This window comes from Chiloscyllium plagiosum, chromosome 2 (genome assembly GCF_004010195.1).
Source record: "Chiloscyllium plagiosum isolate BGI_BamShark_2017 chromosome 2, ASM401019v2, whole genome shotgun sequence".
In the NCBI taxonomy this organism is placed as follows: Eukaryota; Metazoa; Chordata; class Chondrichthyes; order Orectolobiformes; family Hemiscylliidae; genus Chiloscyllium; species Chiloscyllium plagiosum.
The window spans coordinates 53,637,795-53,660,941 of NC_057711.1; the positions used below are offsets into that span (position 1 = coordinate 53,637,795).

Sequence of the window (23,147 nt, forward strand, 5' to 3'; positions counted from 1 at the left end):
AGAAAGAAATAAATGGTTTCTGATGAGCATTGGAGAGTCTAGGGGTTACAATTTAATATTTAGAACTTTTAGGAGTGAAACTACGAACCACATACATATACAAAATGTGGAAAAAGTTCTGAACTTCCAGAAAAAGGCAACATGTGAGATGAATGATACATTTTCAATCTGATATTGATAGATTTTTGTTATTCATTTATGTTAAGTGGAATAGGCAAAAGCAGGTGTATTGAATTTGGTCACAGATCAACCATGAAATCACTGGTGGCGCTTTTGTAGTACAACGGTAGTGCTACTACCAGTGAGCCAGGATGCTCGGGTACAAGTCCCATTTGCCCTAGAGTTGTGCATCATTGAAAAGGTTGAGTAGACTGTGTAAGAATCAGGAACATGAGTAAGCCGTTTGGCCCATCAAGCCAGTTTCACAAGTCAATAGGATCTTTGCTGAACTGACATTCAACTGACTGAAAAGTCTTCCAATCCTCCAAGAAAAGAAATTCCTCCTTATCTCAGTTTTAAATTGGTGCTCCTTTATTCTGGGAGTTTGCTCTTCAGCCCTAGGTTCTCCCATGAGGGGATACATCCTCTCAGCATTTACTCTGTCAAACTCCTTAAGAGTCCCATATGTTTCAGTGAGATAACCTCTCATTCATTTAAATTTCAGTGAGTTCCATACTGTTCAGCATTTACTCGTAAGACCATCCCTCCATACGAGGGATCATCTTAGTGAGCTTCCTCTGAATGAACTGCCTGCAATGAAATGATATCTTTCTGTAAACAAAGGGACTAAAACTGCTCACAGTATTCCGGATCCAGCCACTCCACACCTTGTACAATAGCAGTAGGACTTTACTACTCCAACCCCCTTGAAATATGGGCCAAAATTCCATTAACCTTCCTGCTGCACCTCAGTGTATTTCATGTTCAAGTACTCCATGCCCCTTTGTGTTGCAGCTTCCCGCAGGTTTTTTTTTCATTTAAATAATATTCTGTTCTTTTGTTCTGCCTTCTAAATGAACAACTTCACATTTTCCTTCATTTTACTCTATTTGCCAACTTTTTGGCCACTACTTAAGCTTATCCTAGTCTTTTTCAAAACTGTTTGTATCCCTCTCGCAACTCACTTTTTCGTCTATTTTTATGTTTGCATATTTGGCTACAGTACATTCATGTCCTTCGTTCAACTCAGGCGATTAGTACATTTCAATTAATATGTTTCATATTAAGATAAACATTTAATTCTGTTAACTAGAAACTGAAAGAAGAGAACAAACTGTTGAAAAATGAGTTGGAAAACTTAAGGTGAGTCATTTTGTTTGATATTTGAAATAAATGAATACGCTGTAATCTTTTCAATGAAGAAAATGCGTATTTTAAATTTCTTGAATATTCCTACAGAACTGCAAAATTTAACTAAGCTTATGTTTTTTAAGTTTCTTACTGTCAATTCTTTATATCATAGAACTGAACAATGATGCAGCATGAAAGAATGCAGATAGCCCATTATGTTTGTCTTAGTTGTAAGAAATTGCTTCCCAATTAGCTCCGTTCCCTGCCCCTTTCCCAATCGGCCTACCAATTGTTATTCCTTAAATGAAAAATACAAGAGGGCATTTCAGGAGCAGTACCAGGCACCCCTAAAGATGAGGTGTCAACCTGCTGAAGCTACAAGACAGGATGACTGGAAGAGGAAGCTTCATACACATCCCCATCCTCAATAATAGGGCAGCATAAAATGACAGTGTAAAAGATTAAATTGCAGCATTCACAACAATTTTCAATCAGAAGTGTTGAGTGGAACCAGTCTTCAGTCAATTTGATTCCCTTCACATGATATCAAGAAACAGTTGAAGGCACTGTTTACTACAAATGCTATGGGCTGTGACAATATTCTGACAATTGTACTGAAGACTTGTAGTCCAGACTTGCCATGCCACTTATTTAGTTCTAAAGAAAAGTAGTTACTGGACTTGAAATCTCTCTCCACAGATACTGCCAGACCTGCTGAGTTTCTCCATTCTCTGTAATGTTTTCAGATTTCCACATCTGCAGTATTTTGCCTTTATTTTTAATGGGGTTAAAAGGTGATAAATCCCCTGCATCTGATGGGATACACCCTGGAATATTAAGGGAAGTAGCTGCAAAGAATGTGGATACAATCTTATGAGAATACTTCAATTTTGAAGAAGTCCCAGAGGATTGGAAAACTGCCAATGTTCCACTCTTTTTCAGAAAGTGAGTGAGATAAAAAGTAACTATCATCCAACTAGGTTAACATTTGTTATGGAGAAAATGTTAAGAGTCTGTAAAGGATGGAACAGTGGAACATTTAGAAATAAATAATAATATTAAATAGAAAGGGACCTCATACTTGACAAATTTATTACTCCTCAAAGAACTTTTAGGAGTTTAGCATGATTTAATGGAAACTGGTTGATGTAAAATACTTGGACTTTGAAAGGCATTCAATGAGATACTACATGAGGCTACCTATTGAGATACGTTTGGTAGTGTATTGGCATGGATAGATCATTGACTAACTACTAGAAGACAGTTGGGATAAAGGAAGCATTTGCAAGATGGCACCTGTAAATAGTGAAACACCAGAAGGATCAATGCTGGGCTACAATATATAATAATGACTTGGATGAGGAAAGTGAATGTACTATTGACAACATTGTGGCTCACACAAAGGTAGTAGTGACAAGGACATAAGGAGTCTGCGTAGGGATATAGGCAGGTTAAGTGAGTGAGCAAAAATCTAACAAACAGAATATAATGTATGAAAATGTGATGTAAGACTTTAGAAGAGCTGAATATCATTTAAATGAGAAAAGACTGCAGAAAACCGAGTGGGATTTGGGGGTTCTAGTACGTGAATTGCAAAAATATGGCATCCAAGTTCAACAGGTAATAAGGATGGGAGGTGCAATGTGGCTCTTTGCTTCAAAGGGAATGGAGGATAATAATAGGGAGTATTATGACATGAAGATAGATAACCAAAACAAATAAGCCTTTCCACCTCTGTATTTGTAACATAGCAAAATTAAAATCTTCAAAGACCCTCAAAATTGACTGCAATGTTTCATAACCTTAGTTTTTTGAATAACCAATTTTGAATAACTCTGTGAATAGAATCCCTGCAGTATAGAAGCAGACCACTTGGTCCCACACCAACTCTTCAAAGAACATCCCACCGAGACCTACCCCTACCTTATCCCGTAACCCTGTCTTTTTCCATGGCTATTCCACCTAGTCCACATATTGCTGGACCCTATGGGCAATTTAGCGTGGCCAAGCCACCTAACTTGCACATGTTAGAACTGTGGGAGGTAACCAGAGCACCCGGTTGAAACTCTCACAGACACAAGTAGGATGTGGAAACTCCACAGACAGTCACCCAAGAGTGGAATCGAACTCGGTCCCCTGGTGTGTGAGGGAGCAGTGCTAACCAATGAGCCATAGTGCCACCCTTTTGAGAATTGAATAGTCAATTCTCGACACTGATTTGTAGTTTGAACAAAGGATGTAGCAATTTGTTAACGTTAGTTATTTTAGCAGACCAAAGTTCAACAAAGTAATCTAATTGATGTCTATCCCCATCAATGTACTCTTGGTCATCAGTAAAGTGCTACTATGAAGCAATGCCTATTCATCAGTAACCTGCTCATTGACCCAATTTGGATTCTGTCAAGGTCATTAAGCTCCTGGCCTCATGACAGCATTGGTTCAAATATGGACAAAAGAGCTAAATTTCAGAAGTGAGGTCAGAGTGATTGCCCAATATATCAAGGGCTCATTTGACCAAGTATGGATTCAAGGAGCCTTAGCTCAATGGGAATGGGAGGAACAGGTGGGAGATCTCTCTGCTGGGTTGGAGTTGTACCTGCCACAGAAAATTATTTGTGGCTTTTGGAAGTCAGTCATCTGAGTTTTTTGGATCTCTCTACACAAGTTATTCAGTATTCTTAGCCCAGCTATCTTAATCTGCTTCATTAACGTCTTTCCATACGTCATAAGATCAGAGTGGAGATGTTCCTCGATGATTGTACAATGTTCGCCCTCTTTGCACCTCAGATACTGAAGCTGTTTATGTCCAAATACAGCAAGACCTGGGCTGAGAAGTGGCAAGTAACATTTGCGTCATGTAGATACCAGACAGTGACCATAATCCATCAAAAGAGAACCTAATCCTTGTCCATCTACATTCAGTGGCACTATGATCACTGAATTATCCCATTATCAACTTCTTAGGGATTGCCATTGACTAGTTACTGACCTGGACTAGCCATATAAATGCAGTAGCTAAAACAGCCAGTTATGAGCTAGGAATCTTGCAGTGAATAACTCGCCTCCTGACCTCCAAAGCTTGTCCTCCATCTGAAGGCACAAATCAGGAGTATGATGAAATATTTCCCACTTGCCTGGATAAGTGCAATTCCCTCTGCACTCAAGAGACTAGACACAATCCAGGCAAAGCATTCATTTGATTGGTGCCATATCTGGCAACATCTACTCCCTCCAACACTGATGCCAGTGGCAGTTGTGTATAGCAGTTGTGTCTACAAGATATATTATTGAAATTCACCAAGATTCTTTAGCATTTTCCCAACCCAATCTCAAAGGATTGTATCTCAAAGGACAAGGGCAGCGGATACATCGGAGCATAACCACCTGCAGATTCCTCGCCAGGCATCTCATCATCCTGACAATGAAATATATCATCCTTCCTTCAGTGTCATTGGGTCAAAATCCTGGAATTTCCTCCGTATTGGCATTATAGGTCTACCTAGAGCACGTGGATTGCAGTGGTTCAAAAGCAGTTTGCTAACACCCTCTCAGTGGCAACTTGGAATGGACATTAAATGCTGGCCAGCCAATGATGCCCACATCCCATGACTCAATAAAAATAATCCTATGTATTTCAGTGACTATTTCATAGGGCAGTCTCAGTTATATTTGGCACTACGTCTATGACATTTGAAGGTACTTAGGTTTGCTTCTGAGGATATGGGGACATGCTATTACTTTTTTTCTGTGATGCCTGCTTTTGATGATTATGCTTTCATGCTGTCTGCAGGCATTGTAGCCTCCGTTATTGACCAGCAATAGCCCTCCTTTGTTGCATCAGCTCATACTGCTCCCAAGAAATCTTTGGGTTAAACTTTACCAAAAATTGGCTAAATTTCAGATTTTGGGATGTTTCATGGAAGGTTTCAGTCAGTGAGTTATTAGATTAGATTACTTACAGTGTGGAAACAGGCCCTTCGGCCCAACAAGTCCACATCAACCCGCTGAAGCGCAACCCACCCACACATTCCCCTACGCCTAACACTACAGGCAATTTTAATATGGCCAATTCACCTGTGGAATGTGCAAACTCACACAGTCAGTCGCCTGAGGCGGGAATTGAACCCGGGTCTCTGGCACTGTGAGGCAGCAGTGCAAACCACTGTACCACCATGCTGCCCAGGTTATCTTATGGAATTTTCTGCTGCATGCTTGCTGCTTGTAACATACCTCCATGGCATACTCTCACACTACCTTACTCCCAGCAATGGCAGAATACTCCCCAGTGCTGGGACCTCCTGATGTTCATGCTGCAAGTACCATATTTAAATCCCATTTGCACAGTATGTCAAATGCTGCTAGTTTTGTGTGAAGTGGCCACCTGTGTCATTGTGGGTTCCATTGTCTTTGGAATGTGCAGAGGTGTTGCAAGAATTTAATGATACTGTTATGACAGAGGGATAGCAAGCCAAATCAAGACAGACTCAGTATCATTAGATTTGCTACACATTGAATTTAAAACATTCAATGACTCTCAAAATTGCTAAATTGTTCTTATCCAGATTTTACGAATAACAGATTTTGGACCCAAGTTTATAATTTCAGAAGAACTTATTTATAATGTAACCTTAGCAGAACACAGATAAACAACAAAGCTATCTAATTAATATCTTTGATCATAAACCACGACTCACATACTGACAAGCAGACAAACAGATGGACAGTTAGGGGATAAATTAACAAAGAAAAATACGAAAGAATAATCATTTGCTAATTTGATAACTATTTCAATGATGAAATCCCTGGATGATGGCTTGTATTACAGGCAAGTCAAACTGTATATCCTGCTTGAATTCTGAAGTGACTAATTAATGCAACAGCTTCAGCAGACCTCTGGAGATATTGTATGGATTGAGATTCTTTTCTCAAAACGTTCAACAAGTCAAAATCTGGAGAGAAAACCAAAGAGAACAAACCCTAAAATCAGCCCAGACCAGAAGCTTCTATAAGATAAGCCTCCTTCCTGTTCAAAGTCTAGTCAGAACCAATTCATTCTTGGTTTTTCTCTTTTTATTTAACATTGTAGTTGTTTGGGCAGCAATGGTCCACCTTTGATTTGCCAATTCAACATCTCAGTGCTGAATCATCTATGGTGTCCCTTGAGCAGTAGTTAAGCTGTATTATCTTGCCAGATCAATTCCCAACAGAAAATACCTGAATTTGTTCTCTTTTAAAGCAAGCTGGTGTTCAAAGTTTGGTGTTCAGTTCTGAACTTTAACTTGCAGTAACAAACCAAAGAAATGAGGAAAAGAAAATAGAAAAATAGTATAATAAAGCAAAGAAATGTGGATGCTAGAGTTATGAAATAAAACCAGAAATTGCTGGAGAATTTCAGCAGATCTGGTAGCATTTGTCAGAACAAAGCAGTGTTAGTGTTTTGAGTCCAGTGATTCTTCATTAAAAGAAAATGAGTGATTTCTCAACAATATTCTGTGTTCATCAAAGGTAAGTGCCATGACTCCCACTCCCTTTCTCTGCAGTCAGAGTATGTGAAGAGCTAGCTAGAGATGTAGAAACAGATAGGAAGAGTGTCTGCAGGTATCAATAAAGGAATAGAGAACTAACACTCACCTTATTTACTCTTGAGAGTGAGGCTGCAGAGTTAATAGTAGATAATAAGGCATTAGATAAAATGAATATTTAGTGTCTGCCTTCACTATGGAGAATACAAAAATCATTCCAATAATAGCTGTAACTCACAAGGTGGAATGGAGAGAAGAACTTAGTGAAATTACAATCACAAGGGAAAAGGTATCAAGCAAACTGATGAAGCTGTAGACTGACAAGTCTCAGAATAAGATGGACTTCATCCTAGGATTAGATTCCCTACAGTGTGGAAACAGGCCCTTCGGCCCAACAAGTCCACACCGGCCCTCCCAGACCCATTTCCCTATATTTACCCCTGACTAATGCACCTAACACTACGGGCAATTCAACATGGCCAATTCACCTAACCTGCACATCTTTGGACTGTGGGAAGAAACCAGAGCACCTGGAGGAAACCCACGCAGACACTGGAAGAATGTGCAAACTCCACACAGACAATTTGCCCGAGGCAGGAATTGAACCCAGTCCCTGGCGCTGTGAGGCAGCAGTGCTAACCACTGAGCCACCGTGCTGCCCTAGGATCTTAAAAGTGGTTGCTAATGTAGTAAATATGTTGCTGTTAATTTTCCAAAATTCTCCAAATTAAGGAAAGATTCCATTGAACTGAAAAGTAACAAATACAACACCTCTGTTCAATAAGGGAGGGAGCAGAACCTACAGGCCAGTTAGCTAGACATCTGTCATTTGGAAGGTGTTGGAATTGATCATTAAAGAGATTATTGTCGCTGACTTATAAAAATTTAAGTTAATCAGGCAGAGTCAGCATATTTTTATCAAATGCAAACATATTTAACCAATCAAGGAGTTACATGTGGACAAAGCAACATGGAGATGTACTGTAGTTTGATTTCCAGAGGCATTTTACAAAGTGCCAGATCAAACATTATTGTGGAAAATGCAAGTTCATGGTGTAGGGGGTAATGGATAGAAGATTGGTTGCTTTACTGGCTGTCAGATCACAGAGAGTCGCATAAATGGATGTGTGTCTGATTGGCAGGATACAACAAGCAGAGTCCTGCAGGGGTCTGTGCTGGGATGTTAACTTTTTACAGTTTACACCAATGACTTGGATGAAGGGAGCAAGGGCTTTTGCCCGAAACGTCAATTTTCCTGCTCCTCGGATGTTGCCTGACCTGCTATTTTTTTCCAACACTACACTCTGGATTCTAATCTCCAGCATCTCCAGTCCTCACTTTCCCCTGAAAGGAGCAAAGCCTTAGTGGTTAAATTTGCAGACAATGTCAAGATAGCTAGGAAGGTATCTTGTGAAGAAGGAAGTTGCAGAAGGACATAGATTGATTGAGGACTGGGCAAAAATCTGGCAAATGGAGTGAAATGTAGGAAAATGTGAAACTCTTAATTGGCAGGAAGATCAGAATTGCAGAGTATTAGTTAACTGGGGAACGACTGCCGACTTTTGAGATGCAGAGAGTTTAGGTGTTACAGTGCATGACTCAGAAAACATTAATATGCAGTTACAGCATGTTATCAGGAAGGCTGTTGGAATATTCTCCTTTACTATGAGAAGAATTGAACATAACAATCAGAATGTTACACTTCTGTCATGCAGAGCATTGGTGAGACCATATTCTGAATATTGTGTATAATTTTAGCCTCCTTATTTAAAGATGAGCGTGAATGCATTGCAGACATGTCAGAGGATGTTACTAAATTGATAACTGCACTGAATGGAGTTTACTATCAGGAGAAGTTGGACAGGTTAGGCTTATATCCACTGGAGTTTAGAAGAGTGAGGGTGACTTGGTTGAGTATCAGATCCTGAATGGTGAGAACAAGGGCAACATGGGATGGATATTCTCTGTTGTGGGTCAGTCTGGAATCCAGGGACACTGTTTTAAAATTAGGTGTTGCTCTTTTAAGACAAAGGTGAGGAGTTTTGTTTCTCTTGAGGGTTTTGTGACTTTGGAACGTTGCCTCAGATGGTATTGGAGGTGGGATCTTTGACTTAGTGGTTGCTGTAGTACTGAAAGATTCAACAAACTTATATTACATTTCCTATGTATCTCAATATATTGCAATCACAGGCAGTCCTATATCTCGCCTAGTACAGAGAGTGCATGATATTCATTGCCCTGGTATTTGGTGTTTCACATTTACATTTCTGTTCTTTTAGGAGACAATTTCTGGTATTCCTTTAGCTTTTTCATACTTGAGTTATTTCTTTTTAGAGGTGGATCTTTTACATTGACCTGAGATGGTAAATACAGCTTTTGTTTTATTGAATCCATTGTTGGTTGTCTGGAAAAATCTATCTAGTTCACTAATATCCTTTAAGGTAGGAAACTGCCATCCTGCAGCAATGTGGTTGACTCTCAACTACTTTCTGGGCAATTAGGGATGGGCAGTAATGATGACCTAGCCAATGATGCACTCATCCCATGAATGTATAAAAAAAATAATAACGCTCCTACTCAATTTTAACAATACAATTAACTGCTTCCTTTTGTCGTATGCAGTTACAACATGGTGTCAAGAAGGCTATTGGAATATTCTCCTTTATTTTGAGAAGAGTTGAATGTAACACTAAGATTGTTATATTTCTGTCATGCAGGCCATTGGTGAGATCATATTTTGAATATTGTGTATAATTTTAGCCTCTATTTAAGGATGAACACAAATGCATTGCAGACATGTCAGAGGATGTTACTAATTAGATAACTGCACTGAATCGATTTTATTATGAGAAGTTGGACAGGTTAAGCTTATGCATTCTATGCTGTTGAAGCAAGTACTCACTGAACATGGTTAGGGAACAAACAGTTCTAAGGCATTGCTGCAATTTAGTGTTCAAAAGTATTAGTTACATTCAGTACAGCTCAGAAATAAGGGCAAGGTTATTGGCGAGGTTTCCACTTGGCCAATCAAAACAGTCTGGGGATTACTGAAGAGCTGTAGCAGGATCACAATTAGATGGAGAAAAAAAACAGATAGAAACAGAGAAAGGATCCATGCCGGAAAAACATAGAATCTACATTGCTAAAGAGGTAACGTAGCATTGTTGGCTCTGTGCAGTCAGAACTTGAGAAGAAATTTCTGGAGCCAGTAAATGCATAATTAATAGTATATTTGGGGCTTATGCAACTATCATTGGATAGTTCTGAGAGAACTAAGTAAGAATTTCTAGCAGTTAGCAGGCAGGAACAAATATTGGAGTGAAGGATCAGTAAAAGTCCTGGAAGATGTGATAGATCAGAAGAAGCTTTAGTTCAGTGCAGCTGTGAGCAAGGGTGAAGGAAACACATAAACAGTGTTGGCTTTGCAAAATTGAGAAAGATTAGAGCTTAGCAAAAGGAAATCCAAATCGAGCTTAGTGAAGCTCGACTTTTGTTAAAAAACAGGAGTTAAGCCTGTCAGTAACTGCTGGACTGTGGTTTCCAGAATCGCGGGGAGGGTAGTCCCAGGAATAGAAAGTGAGCCACCAGAAGATGTACAGTAATTAAAGCAGTTCATGACACAATAGCTCTTGATGTAGTTCAAGGCCAGGTCATCAATGTGTGCAGTTGGAATCCCTTGTGAAGTCTAAGATACGTTGTCAATTTAGTGTCAATAGCATCTGTGGCTTTTTACTGAAAAACCTGTGGATTTCGTCTTAATCACTGATTGCTGAATTGCAACTGATGTGCTTTGTGTGGTGTTTGACCCTAGTTTTGACTGTTACCCTTATTTGCCTCATATTACAGTGTTAGAGTGTAAATTATATCTATCATGAACAGTGTAAACCTTTTCTCAATCTTTGTATGTTTGAGCAAGTTTTATTTACAATAAACTAGTTATTCTTTATTGACTAAAGAAAAAACTGGCTGAATTGTTCATATTACTAAATCAGAGATAATCCAAAACCTATATAATCGGACATAGGACCACTTGTTAAATTTAAAACTTGTTATAACCAGTTAAAAATCACACAACACCAGGTTATAGTCCAACCGGTTTAATTGGAAGCACACTAGCTTTCGTAGCGACGCTCCTTCATCAGGTGATTGTGCACAATTCGGCATCTCCGAATCATTGTTATAACCAGTGTAAGAGTGGGATTAAAAAGGACTTGTTGCACCTCTTCAACTTTAGTTTTAATAACAAAAATATCAACTCAAGTAAATAACAAAAAATGTTCCTTGAAGTAATGAATTCCTTTTTTTTAATCTGTCTGTAATTTCCAAAAGAGATTGTAATTTCTGTTGAAGTTTTATTTGCTTTTTTCTTTGAAGATTGCAATATCTGCAACTACTGGAAGAAAAATGGAATGGGCACCATGATGAACGACGCGTAACTCTACTAAAGGCTCACGTAATGCAGCTGGAGAGACAGGTAATGTAATTTCTAAGGCAATGTTAGAGTTTTGTTTTCAATTTTGTGATGGAGTTTATTATTGCTGCTAGAATTTAAAATGGCATAGATGGCAAACTGGGTGCTACTTGCAACATTAATATGCTGGATTTGTTCACTATTTTTCCTAAGCTACATTACTTGCTCAAAATAGTAGCATACAGACATTTATTACAATTTTACTTGAGTTGTTTTCCCTTTCTCTCCCAGTGCATTCACTGTCTCTGTAGCTACTTCATTTAATATTCTAGGATATATCGCGTCAGTCGTTAGTCTCATTATTTTCCCTAGCACTTTTTCTCTAGTGATAGCTTTATATTTCTTTCTTTCTTCTTCTTTTCCTCTTGAATATTTAGTAATTTTGGAATGCTATTAGTGTCTTCTATTATGATATATTCAAGTATTTATTTAATTCCATTGCCATTTCCTGTTTCGCAAACTTCATATTTCCAAGGGACCTAAATATACTTGGGCTTCTCTCTTCCTTTTTTATACATCAAATTTCGCTCTTGCTGTACATCTTGATATTACTTTCAAGTTTACCCTCAAAGTTTATTGTTTTCCCTCTTTGTTTTTTTTTTACATTTTTTTGGCTTTTAAAACTTTTCCAACCCTTTGATTTGTGTTTTTTTCTTTCAATCTGATGCTTTCGTTAACTTAAATAAAAACCAAAAGAACTACAGATGCTGTAACTCAGAAACTAAAACAAAAATTGCTAGGAAAGCTCAGCAAATCTGGCAGCACCTGTGGAGAATTCAGAGTTAATGTTTCAGGTCGTGACCCTTCCTCAGAACTTTGTATTGGAAGACCAGCAAGGACCTGCTGTGCTTTTCCAGCAATGTCTGTTTTTGTTGCTATCGTACCTTACGTGGTTACCCATAGTTGGCATATCCCCTTCCTCAAATCCTTCTTCTTAGCTGGAATATATCTTTGCTGTGAGCCATAAACTATTTCTTAAATCATCTCAAAACCAAGGAGCACTTGCACTTCCTGGAAACACCTGTCAAATGTGTGGTTGGAGGTGCGGCTCTGGGATTAGACTCAGCCACACAAGAACCCACAGATCCATGACCGGTGAAGCAGAATTGTCTAGGTGTCCACTAATACTCATTAGTGAGTGATTGCTGAATTTCTTAAAGTTTGCCAATGTTCCTCAATCATCATTGCTGCTGAACTCGTTTAGCACTACACCCCAGCCAGTAATGCCCTTAATGCTTTATAATTAAACGTATTTAAGTTTTGACTTTAATTAGTTTGGATCAAATTTATTTTCTTCAAGTTTAACTTGAATAATTAATAATTTTGATATTTAGAGAAAAAAAGAAAATCCTGTCAGTATTGACGCAAGAAATCGGTAAGTGGTGTTGAAATGCCCATCATTGAATGATGGAGTGGACTCGATGGGCCAAGTGGCCTTACTTCCACTCCTATTTCTTATGGCTTTATATGGTTCTAAATTAAATGCCTTGGGCAATTTTGCTATATATTTTTATCCTTAAATGTATTCTTTGTTTAATTTTGCTCTGATTATCAATGTAAATTGAACTTTCGTTTTTTGCAAGTTCTGTGTGAGTAATTTATGGCCTGACTTTGTGGTCAACTTCAATTATGCAACATTTTGCATTGGAACTTGCAGTAGTTAAAATCAGTTTTAATGTGATGCCCTCTGCATGGAAAGAGGTCTGTGAACAGGGAAACAACTGTGTTTCAACTTAAATAATTATATTTAAGAATCCTGACTAAAGTTTCCTGATTTCAGTGTTCAGATCCACTCACATGGTTATGCAGTTTATTTCTTTATATTCAATATCACTAGATCAGTGGTCTCTAACTGAGATTTCTTTATTGTGCATTCTTATTATTATTAAGTGATTTTCGGTCTATTGGTAATCTCTAGATTTGTATTGTATTGTTTTAAATAGGTGGTGTTACTTACAGAGGCACTGAGTTCAAGAGCTGCTCTGATGTTAGAGATTGAAAACACTTTGGAACTATTAAATAAACGATTCAGGTAAACACTATACAAAATGTAAAGCTGTATTTCTTGAGAGAAATAGGATATTTTATATAAAAACATAAGTTTTGCTAAGGAGATATTAGGGCAAAGAATGGGGTCCTTTCTGATGGACTACATTATTTCTTTACTGGGCCCATCTGTTCCCTTATTGAGGAAACTCATTCTTTTGTTGCTCTCTTGGAAATACAAATACTTTAAACTTTGAGCAAAAAATAGGTACTGTGAAGGAAAAGTGGGTGTGAAAATAGTTATTTCCTGGTAATTTTTTGTGCAGTTTTATTTTACTTTTTTTTTTGTCTCATTTGGCAATCTGAAATCTATTTGAACGTTTTTTGGTGTCTAAACATTTGAGGGTGTAAGATATATTTTATCATTGTTTATTGCAATACATTATCTGTCATGATTGGCACCAATTTGGTATGACCTCCGTCTCTTTCTCCCTTTCGGACTTGATGCCGCTTCCAACCTTCTGATTTTTGACCTATCCTAGTGTTACAACGCTGCATGAATCATTTCCCTGTGTCAAACTTGAGGGTGCTTTCAGCTTTCTGACTTGTGATCTGTTCTGTTGTAGCACCGCTGCCTAAGGGATTCACAAGGGGCCCCTATACATATCAGACTATGCTCTGGAGTTGTCATCCACTTTCTTGCATGCTAGTTACTGTTTGACAGAATTTCCACAAGCTGCAACTGCCTTCAGGACCTTCCTGGACATGCTGGACCTTCCCTGCAGGGTGCCAACCAGTGACTGACAATGAAGGTTGAGGTTGGCAGCCACCACTCTGTTCTTTGCGGCACTCCATCCAGTCTGCCTCTTGAGGCGTAAACCGTGATTGAGCTCAGCAATTCCCTGCCCTCCTAGATATTACAGCTGAAACCAAGGGACCTCTGCAACAGTCTGTAGTCAACAGTCAGTTGATCAACACAAGAGAGCCACTGAATGTCATCCAGACTAGAATGGCCATTACCCTCAGCCCTTCAACCAAGCAAAACCTGTCATCGCTTCCCCACTGCCTACTAGCCAAAAGTCACAAAATGTTGCAAGCTTCCTCCAGTCCTGACCGCAACCACAGGGAGGGGAGTAGATGATTCAAACCCAGTCATGAGGAGGGGAGGAAGGCCAAGACCCTTCAACCAGTCATGAGGAATAGTTCCATTGTGCCGTAACCTGAGCGGACCCTGGAGGTGGTGGTAGCCAGCAATAAGGAGTGCTATGGTTATCCAAAAAGAAATCGCCAGGCAGCAGCCATGATGAAGCAATGGACAATTGAACAAGGTTTACTGACAGTGTGGCTGTAGGGTAGAAGCATCATACAGCGCCAATTTTTGATGATCCACAATTGAAATGTTTAGTGGTTGTTGTACATAGACCCCAGGCAATGATCCCCAATTTGTTATGGTCCCAGGCAAAATATTCCAATGTGTTCCTCTCCTGGGTGAGGAGATACGAATTGGCTTCCCTTTTTTATTCTCCCAGTTCTTTGGTTGGTTGTAATAAGGTTTCATTAAAAAGGCTTCCTTCTCTTGTGGATGCCTTTCTGTCAGACCCAAGTTCACTCCCGTTTTTATAGAAACCATTTTAACAAGCAGTGAGTTTATTCATTACGAGACACAAGAAAAAATCCGGTTCAACGCACACATACACAGATTAGAAATAAGAAGTGAACCCAAAAGATAAAAGTAAATGAAAAGTGTCATATGTATAAGTCTCTGAATTGTTCATGAAGAATAGATTGTTGAAAATTGTGGCCATTGAGTGGAAGTTACCAGCATTGTTGATGTTGATGATCAGTCGGTTTCATAACCCTTACTTTTGCAGATTGATTGCTATTCTATAGTTCTAATTCCTTTTGATTATGATTGAATTCTAGCTTTCTGGGTGCAAATGATTGTTTTTGTTGCCGTATTTCCTTTTCTAGCTTATTTGCAGCACTCTGGGTAAGAGAGAACCATCACCTGCAACATAGGTGTAATACAGAGTATAATTCTTTGACTGAGAACTGAGTGCATTCGTGCATACCAGCCAGGGTTCATGCATTTGCATTTATGATGTTTACTAGTACACTCCAGCAGAGTTGAAACTGGCCTGTCCTTGTACATTTTTCAGAGGTAAGAACACAGTATATCTGGAGTTCAGGATGATATCCTCAAGGGGTGTCTTGCTGTTGAGTAGTGAATGTCAGCCCTTTGTACTCACGAGATATCATAATTCAGTCTATGAAAGCAAAATACTGCAGATACTGGGACTCTGAAATAAAAACAAAGTGCTATGGAAATTCAGCAGGTCTGGCCGCATCTGTGCAGAGAGAAACAGTGTGCACATTTCAAGCACAGTATGCCCCTTTTATGGAATTCAAATTCAAAGAGCAGTCATACCAAACTCTAGTCATTAATTCTGTTTCTCTTTTGACTAATGCTGCCAGATCTGCTGAATTTCTCCAGCCCATTGTTTCTTTTATAGTCCATTCTATTCTGACATGTCTGTTTTGCCCCTTTCAAGGGTGGTTGTTAGAAGTTGCATCCTAAGATTTTAAAGGAAGTAGCTTTGGATATCATGGATGCCTGGAAGTAATTTTCCAATAATCCTTAGATTTTGGAAAAGTCTGAGTGGATTGGAAAATTGCCAATGTAATACCTTTATTCAGAAAGTGAGGGAAAGTCCAGAGATGTGCAGGTTAGGTGGATTAGCCATGGGAAAATGCAGGGTTACAGGAATAGGGTGGGGAAATTGTGTCTACGTGGGATGCTTTTCGGAGAGTTAGTGTGGACTGTTTAAATCAAATTGCCTAATTCCACACTGTAGGACTTCCATGATTTTAAAAAAAAGTAGGCAAAGGCCAGTTGGCTTAACATTTATCATTGAGAAAACATTGCAGTTATTTGGAATTATATAAAGTAATCAGTTAGCATGGCTTCATCAAGGGAAATCATGTTTGATAAATTTATTAGTTATTTGAAGAAGTAGCAAGTAAGTCAGATAAAGTACTGACCGTTAAGTTACTGAATAAGATGAGAGCCCATTGTGTTATGGGTAAATATATTAGCATGGATAGAGAATTGGCTAACTAATAGAAGACCGAGTTGGAAAAAGTGTGGGAGTTTTAAGGATGGTAATCTGTAACTGGAGGAGTGCCAGAGATCAGTGATGGTGCCACAATTATTTACAATACGTAAATAACTTTAATAAGGAAGTGAATGTATCATTGCTACGTTTGTAGATGAGAAGGCAACTGGTAAGGATGATGCACTAAGCCTGTAGAGGGATGTCAGCAGGTTAAGGAACTGGGCAAAATCTTTGCAGATGGAATTTAATGTGGGAGAATGTGAGGTAAATACACTTTGGTAGGAAGAATAGAGGATCTGAATGTTATTTACATGGAGAAAGACTGCAGAAAGCTGTATTATAGAGAAATTTAGGGTCCTCCTGCATTAATCACAAAACGTTACCATCCAAGTTCAGCAGGTGAAAGGGAAGGCTGGATTGTCCTTTTTCTCAAAGATAGTGGAATATGAAGGTAGGGAAATCCAGCTGAAGCTATATAAGGCACTGATTCAACAACAGTTAGAATACTGTGAACAGTGTTAATCCCCTTATTTAAAGAAAGATATACGAGCATTGACCACTGACCAGAGGTTTTCAGATTGATTCTGGGTTTGGAGTGATTGTTGAAGAAATTTTGAGGAGTCTGGCCATGTACTCACTGGAGTTTAGAAAATGGGTGCAGATTTTATTGAATCATATAAGATTTTTAGGGACTTAACAAATTAGATACAGAATGGTTGTTTTACTTTGTGCAAGAATCTAGGACCAGAGGATATAATCTCACAGTAAGAGGATATCTATTTAAGAATGAGATGATTTTCTTCTTGTGAATGTCTTGAATCTATGAAATTCTTTAAGATAAAAGGCTGTCAATGCTGGTTCATTAAGTATATTCAAGATTGAAGTAGACACATTTTTGACCAGTAAGGGAATCTAGGGTTATAAGGAAAAGGCAGGAAAGTAGAGTTGAGGATTATCATATCAGCTGTGATCTCATTAAATGGCGGAGCACACTTGATGAACCAAATTGCCTACTACTGCTCATACATAGAACATTACAGTGCAGTATAGGCCTTTTGGCCCTCGATGTTGCACCGACCAGTGAAACCAATCTGAAGCCCATTATCTCTCACTATCGCTAGTATCCTTACATACAGATGAGGAAGGACACCACAGACTGGAACACACATCCATCCCAGGACAAGCCAAACAGAGACACGCACGAGAATTCCTAGAAGCATGGCATTCCAACCGGAACTCTATCAACAGACACATGACTTTAGATCCCATCTATCACTCTCTGAGAAAAAGAACAGGGAAATGACATCACCACCACAGGAAGTGACATCACTACAGGAAATGAGACTACCAACCCAAGGAAAGCTAAACAAATAAATAGAAAGTGAGCCATAACACCCGTGCTTCACTGGAGGCTCACTGATGATGTTACCTAGTATGGTGGCAAAACATCTGAAAATGTACCTTCCAGCTCAGTGAGCAAACTTTCATCCAGAACCTCAACCTGACCTACAATTCTCTTCCAAACTGGCTATCTTTCTGTTGAACTGTCTGGGCCATTGTTTAGCTTGTTACTTTTTAATATAACAGGATTAGAAATTAACGAATTATTTTCTGTAAATGATAAGATGAATAAGTATAAACATTTATATTCTGTAGGGTGAATATTATCTCATGCTTGGGAAGTAATACCTCTTTGAGCAATGAATCAAAACTTTTATCATAATTAATTTATTATTATTCATAGCTCTCGAAATGTTCTTTAACAAGTGGACAAGCATTTATAACACAAGATGAATGTTTGGCCTCTCCACAGATCCTTATTAATGTTCGAAAGTCCCACATCTGAAGTACCAATTTCACAAGCTGAACTGATGCAGCTTACTGGAATGTGTCAAACTCTTCAAAAAAGACTGCAAAGGTGGCAAACGGTAGGATGAGAATTGAACAAGACTTGAAGTATTCTTAATTTTTTTTATTCAATTACACAAGTAGCACCTAAAATAATGTTTTATAAAAGAGTATTCTTAACTTTAGGATAATTTGAAGATGACAAAAGAACATGAATTAATTATATATCTAAATTACTGGGCTATGCTTGGCCAGAAGAACTTCATTATTTAAGTTAAAAATCATACAATGTCACGTTATAGTCTAACAGATTTATTTGGAAGTACTTCTCTCTCTCTCTGTCTCTCTCACGCACACACACACTTGTTCTCTCTTGCACTCTCTCAAGATTTGCATTCTCTCTCTCTCTCTCTCTCTCTCTCTCTCTCTCTCTCTCTTGTGCACACACGTACAAATATACATTCAGATTCTCTTGCTCTCGGTCTCTCTCACTCTCCCTCAAGATTTGAATATGGACAGGCTTTAACCTCACACCTTTAATGTATTGTCTAAGCTGAGATGTGACCATTTTTGATTAAAACCTTAAGTTATCTTGGGAATGTGACTTGAAAGAATTTCTGGGATTTGCATGTTGAGGAATCAAAATCTGCAACCCATTCTAAAAGGACAAAGACATAACAGCAATCTAGGTTTATTCAATATATCGTGCATGACACTATGATCTTGTGCTATAAATTCTGTTTGGCATGGGCAAGTTGGGCCAAAGGGCCTGTTTCCATGATGTGTGACTCCTTGACTCTAGAACCTTGGCATATCCTAAGGATGAAAATTGGATAATATAGAGTATGTTGGCAGGTGAGGCAGAAACAGTTGCTGGTGTTGATAGCAACTGGCCAGAAGATGTTTGTGGGATTTAGAGGAATGCTTATCCTTTTCCTCTACAAAAATCTTTTCAATAAAAAACCTCAACAGATTCCTTTTTGGGAGATGGCTACAGTGATCCCTTTAAGGTTCATCAGCTAGACCTCTCAACATTAGGCAAATGTGCCACTGACATTAGATGTTGTCAAGTGAATTGTGATTTGTCAAGGCCCTGTTTTCTTTCAACAGATCACATACTTGATTCAGTGACCAATATGCAAGATGAAGTCAACTTTACAATGGAATTTTCATTAGAAATATTGGGAATCTTTATATTAATATTAGAACATAAGAAAATTACTCAATTTTTGTACCTGGACATTGAGACCATGATGTGCTGATTAATTTTGTGCAGCCAGATTGAAAGTGAATAAAGTTAAGATATGTAACCATAGTTCAAGCAGGAGCATAGCAATCTCTCTCTCTCTCTCTCTCTCTCTCTCTCTCTCTCTCTGTGTTTGAGACTGACTAGATGTCTAGCTTGAGAGCTTCAACTCCATGTCAAACATGGGACAGGCAAGGAGGTAGCACTCCATGAATTGCCAACAGGGACTAAATGCACACTGGAATCATTTTGCGCCATCTCCTAGCTATTTAGCCACTGAGCTAACCATGATTATTGGTATTTTTAACTAAGAAATGATCAGCTTTGGCACTATAGTTTTGATAATGAAAAATTGTTGAACATTTTATTTATTATCAATATTCTGCTGATAATTTTGTATTTTTATAAGCCTCACAATTTAAAGTTATTCATTATAATAGTTTAATGGACCATGAATTTCATAAAAAGAGACATTCAGTATACTTGTCATTAAAACAAGAATTTTGCCTCCCAATTTGCTGCCTTGTTTCACTTAGATGATGGAAAACTGGCTGACAAGATGGTTGAACAATAGAATCAGCAAATTCTTAAAATGTGGGTTTTACAAGTTACAATGCAATGTTGAAAAATGCAACTTTTATAATCAGCTTTGGAAGTAGGTATTTAACTTCCGTCCACTCAAGGGCTTGGCTGATTTGTTTTCTAATCTTATGGAACAAACATTACTGGGCTTTGGGTTTCAACTAGCTTTTCAACAAATATAATGTTCAGCATCTTCTTGTATATAGAAGAAAGAGACATGGAGAAAGATTGTGCCATAGTTTATGTGAAATTGTGTCAAATAATATTTTGCTTCCATTATTTTAGTTCCTCTCGTAGCGAGGACACGATATGCTTTATGATCAAGATGATCAATAGCCTTGCACTGCCTTATACCTAGCTAAATGGTAACGTGACCCAGGATGGTAAAATGGAATACATGTGGAATATATCCACTATTCTGTTTATACTATGCCAGATGTGTTATTTTAAAGACCTGGGGCAGAATTTTACAAGATGCACTGTAGTAATTCAACAAGGCTTGTTCAGTAGCACATTCTAAACTTACAAACTTTATCACCCAGATGGACAAGGGCAGCTGGTTCATGGTAACAACTACCACCTTCAAGTTTCCATCCAAAACACACACCATCATGACTTGGAAATATATCACTGTTCCTTCAGTGTCACTAGGTTAAAATTTTGGAATCCTTTCCCTAACAACACTTTGGTGTACTTATGCACACAAACTGCAGTGGGTGGCAGCCCACCACCACCTTTTCAAGGACAAGAAGGAATAGGTACAAATGATGGACTCGTCAGTGATAACCGTATTCAGAATAAGTCAGAAAAAAAAACTTGTCAATGGCAGAACACTAAACCCAGCCTATTATTTCTGCAAAACAATTCGGGCCATGATCCATATTTTGGATATCCAGGATCTAGATGGTATAGGTCACAGGTTTGGCTGCAGAAGGAATCTTGATGAGTTCCTCATAACACAATTTCCAGCCTTTAACCTGCTCTTGGAGCCATATATGTTGTTGCTCCAGTTAAGTTTATGATCTGTGCTAACCTGCAGGATATTGATGATGGGAGGATTCAGTGAAGGGAATATGTCTAAATGTCAAGGGGATACAGTTAACTTCTCCCTTGCTTCCAGGTGTTAAGTGCCTCACATATATGTAATTTCCAAGTTATTTGCCATACACTAGTGCAAGCCTGAATGTTGTCCAGGTCTTGCTGTGTCTATCATAGACTGTTTCATTCTGTGAGGAGTTGTGAATGAATGCAGCAGTTATTGATAGACATCCCAACCTCTGTGATGAAGGGCAGGTAAAGACCTCCTGCCTTCTTATATCCTGTTCACAACCCATAAGCCACAAATTGAATATTCTTTACTTGCCTCAATGAATGCAGCTCTAATAACTCAATAAATTGAACATCATCCAGGAGAAAGCAACCCATTTGAATGGCAACCTTATGACACGTTGGACAGTCACTCTCTCCACTGAATCCATGATCCCTAAAAAAGTATCAATCATCCTGATTTGGAACAATGTCATAGGAACATAAGAACAGGAATAGGCCTTTCAGCCTGTCAAGACTGCTCCACAATTCAGTTAGATCATAGCTGATGATCTATCACAGTGCTATTTTCCCACACTATCGCGATGTCCCCTGATGTCATAAGTCTCCTGTAATCTTTCCATTCTCTCTTGAGCATGCTCAGTGGTTGCGTTTCCTCAAGTCCTCTTCTTCAGACAAATCTAAAAATTTACCATCTTTTGAGTGAAAAGATTACTCCTCATTTTAAGTTACATGACCTACCCTAAGCCTTAGATTATGCTCCCTGGTTTTAAACTCACTAGCCGGAGGGAACATCTTATTTTCCTCCACCCGAAAGGATTTTCTAAGTTGCAGTGAAGTCACTTCTCATATTGCCATTCTTTCAATGCGTAAAAATCCTGAACTCCCTTTTTAACAGTATTGTGAATGTTCCTACACCACATGGATTGTGGCTTTCCAAGAAGGCAATTCATCACAACATTTCAAGCAAAATTAACAATGGACTTCAATTTTATTATGGTTTTATGATATTATAGTCAGCCAAATACTGTTTGCTGTCAAGATCGGTCACTTTCACCTCAGCTCCTTAGTCTCTGTCTTGATTATACTCAATGATTAAAGATCTACAGCCCTTTGAGTAATTGAATTCAATGAATTGCATGAAAGTTTTAAAAAATGCTTCCATCCTAAATGGCTGATTTCTAATTCTGGAACAGTGATCATCAACAGTCTTTTGGAGCAAGGATTTCCAAAGAACCACAACCTGTATATGAAAAATATTTCTTTGGTCTGAAGAGATCAATCTTTAATCCTGAAATTGTGACCCCGGGTTGTATGATGCCCAGCTATCACAAGCAACATCCCAGTAAATATACTGTCAAGCCAATTACAATTTTTAATTTTTAAACTCAAACAAACATAAGTCTTATCTTAGAGGACAATCCCTTCATCTAGCTACCAGTCTAATGAATCTTTGTTTCATTACATAGGCAAGTATATCCGTCCTTCAATAAAGAGACCAAACCTATACACGATAGTTATATAGTTATAGAGAAGTACAGCACAGAAACAGACCTTTTGGTCCACCTTGTCTATGCTGACCAGATATCCTAGTCTTGGTGTGCTTTTGCCAAGGGCTTGTATTAAACCTTCCTTACTCCTGTACTACAATCCTCTTGCAAAAAGAATGGCAAAATGTGATAGGCTTCCTAATTGCTTACTATTAATTACATGATTTTTGTTCATAGACACCTAGGTCTCTTAATCTCTTAATATTTAAAATCTTTGATGCAATCTTATTTTTCTTTGCAAAACTGATATATTCCAGCTTCCCCACATTATATTCCATCTGCCATGCCTTATCTTGTAGTCTAACTTAGCCTATCCCTGTCCGACCATTCTTTATATTCTCCTCACAACGTAGCCTCCTATTTAACTTAATATCACTGATGATTGTGAATGAATTACATTCAGTCTCCTCACTAAGTAATTAAGGCCCAAGAACTGAACTTGTGGGTATTCGAAATTTCAACCTATTAACCCAAAAATAGCTCATTTAT

The 23,147-nt window shown here is 38.4% G+C and overlaps 1 protein-coding gene across 7 annotated transcripts in view; it reads left to right on the top strand.

The window, feature by feature from the left end:
• Positions 1–23,147, top strand: part of LOC122559794 — a 131,865-nt gene that overhangs the window by 22,817 nt on the left and 85,901 nt on the right. For 4 of the 7 annotated variants that reach the window (XM_043709844.1, XM_043709879.1, XM_043709853.1 and 1 more), the window contains exons 3-6: positions 1,253–1,302; positions 11,187–11,286; positions 13,227–13,315; positions 18,199–18,313. In XM_043709844.1, the coding sequence (XP_043565779.1) occupies positions 1,253–1,302; positions 11,187–11,286; positions 13,227–13,315; positions 18,199–18,313 (354 nt within the window). The remainder of the gene's footprint in view (positions 1–1,252; positions 1,303–11,186; positions 11,287–13,226; positions 13,316–18,198; positions 18,314–23,147) is intronic. The other 3 variants (XM_043709868.1, XM_043709889.1, XM_043709899.1) reach the window with 1 other exon arrangement.